This window comes from Charadrius vociferus, unplaced genomic scaffold (assembly GCF_000708025.1).
Source record: "Charadrius vociferus isolate BGI_N301 unplaced genomic scaffold, ASM70802v2 scaffold682, whole genome shotgun sequence".
Lineage (NCBI taxonomy): Eukaryota > Metazoa > Chordata > Aves > Charadriiformes > Charadriidae > Charadrius > Charadrius vociferus.
This window is the reverse complement of record NW_009647227.1, coordinates 25,502-27,266: the sequence shown is the minus strand read 5'-3', so window position 1 is coordinate 27,266 and position 1,765 is coordinate 25,502. Positions and strand designations below refer to the sequence as shown.

The 1,765-nt window shown below is 57.0% G+C and overlaps 1 protein-coding gene across 1 annotated transcript in view; it reads right to left on the bottom strand.

Moving 5' to 3' along the window:
• Positions 1 to 1,283: 1,283 nt before the first annotated feature.
• TET3 (tet methylcytosine dioxygenase 3) overlaps positions 1,284 to 1,765 on the bottom strand; it is a 12,103-nt gene continuing 11,621 nt past the window's right edge. Inside the window, exon 12 of the mRNA XM_009879816.1 lies at positions 1,284 to 1,757. Within this exon, the coding sequence (XP_009878118.1) occupies positions 1,284 to 1,757 (474 nt within the window). The remainder of the gene's footprint in view (positions 1,758 to 1,765) is intronic.

Here is a 1,765-nt window from a genome sequence, read left to right as displayed (position 1 = left end):
AAAACCCCCCGACCCCCGGGGGCGCCCGCCGCCACGCCGGCTCACCGGCACCGACGGGGGTTTTGGCCAGCCAAGTCTTGAGATTCGCTCTTCCCAGAGCCGATCACACGGAGCAAGTCCCCCGGAGACGGAAAGCACCAGACGTTAGCAACAGTGATGTACAGAGAGCAACACTAGCTATTCACAGTTTGGGGTTGGTTTGTGTTTTTTTCCTGTTTTTGTATTTATTTTTTTTTTCTTTCTGTTTTTGTCCTGTCGGCTCCTTTAGAGATGCCGCCGCTGCTGCCATCGCTCTCTCCTGGGCCGCCGGCAAAGAAGCCCCCAAGTCCGAGCCCGAGCGCGGCACCCCGGCAGCGGCAGTCCCCAGCCCGGACATGTCCTGAGGTCTCCGGCGTCGGGAAAGACGCCGGCTCGCTCCGTCCCGGCGGAGCCGATCCCGCCGGCGGCGAGGAGCCGAGCGAAGACGCGTCCATCCTGGGACGTCCCGTTTGCGAGCGGGTCTCCCGTCACTGTAAGAAAGGACTCCCTCAAGTTGCAAAATAGGGATTTTTTAGGTCCTTGGGGTAAAAAAAAAAGCTGATGTTCAGCGTGTCCGGCTGACAGTAAAGCACACGGTCCCGCCTGCCCCCACGCGTCAGAGCCGGAGGGAGTCACCTCTTGCCTTTAAGCTGGTTTGGTGTTCGGGTTGCTTATTATTTGCGTTCAGGGTTTGGGGTTGGTTTTTTTTTTGAGGTCGGCTTCTTTTTCGAAGATCGGCTTCGTCGTTGTCGCCGGAGTTAAAAAATAAAATAAAATAAAATCCAATAAATAGGCATTTTTAAGTGGAATTAAAAACCTCTCCTTTGCAAAAGGACGCTATAAACTTCTCCCTCTGTTTGCGCGGCGCACGAGGCTAGATTAAAAAAACGCGGAGATATAAATATGAGATTACCAAAAGCGTCAAACAGCATCGTTCCTCTTTTTCCTTTTTTTGCTTTCCTTTGTTTTTCTACCGAGTTTTGCTTTTGTTAGCCAACTCCTCGCCAAGCGCAGCTCTCCGACGGCGTGCGCCTGCGCCGGCTCCATTATTTCCGAGCGTGCGTGTTGGGTTCGCTTTCTGTGGGTTGGGTTGTTGGGTTGTTTTTTTCTTGTTGTGTTTTGCTTCGTTTTTGTCTCATTTTCTTTTTCTTTTTTTTTTTTTTTCTTCTCCCCCATGCCCGAGGAGAAAGCACCACGAAGCAACGCCGAGCTCCAGCGCTGCCGAGGGTTGAGGTAAGATGGGGCCGCGGCCGGTTGCCTCCGTCTCAGATCCAGCGGCTGTAGGGGCCCGTCACCTTGGTGTAGGCGTAGGAGGACACAGTGATGGCGGAGTTGGTGGGGATGGCCACCGCCTGCCGCGTGGGGACCGAGTCCCTCCTCTCCTTGCTGGGCGCCTCGCTCGCCAACGCGCCGCCCCACTTGCGTTTCTTGGCGAAGGCTTTGGCGTCCGGCGGGAGACCCAGGCGCGCCGCCTCCTCTTGCCGGGCTCGAGCCCGCTCCGCCAACTGCTTCATCTTGGCCTCCCACAGCGCCAGGCCGTGGTTGGGCTGGTTCAAGTTCTTGTGTTGGTAGAAGACCAGGGAGATGCGGGTGGGGTGGCAGCGGTTGGGTTTCTTCAGCGGGGTGGTGGCATGGAGCTCGCGGCGGGCGCACTCGATGAGGATGGAGCCGTGGGCGGGCGCCACGGCCACCCCGCCGATGTTCTCGTCCAGGAAGTTGTGCTCGCTGTCTGACCACTCCTACTCCT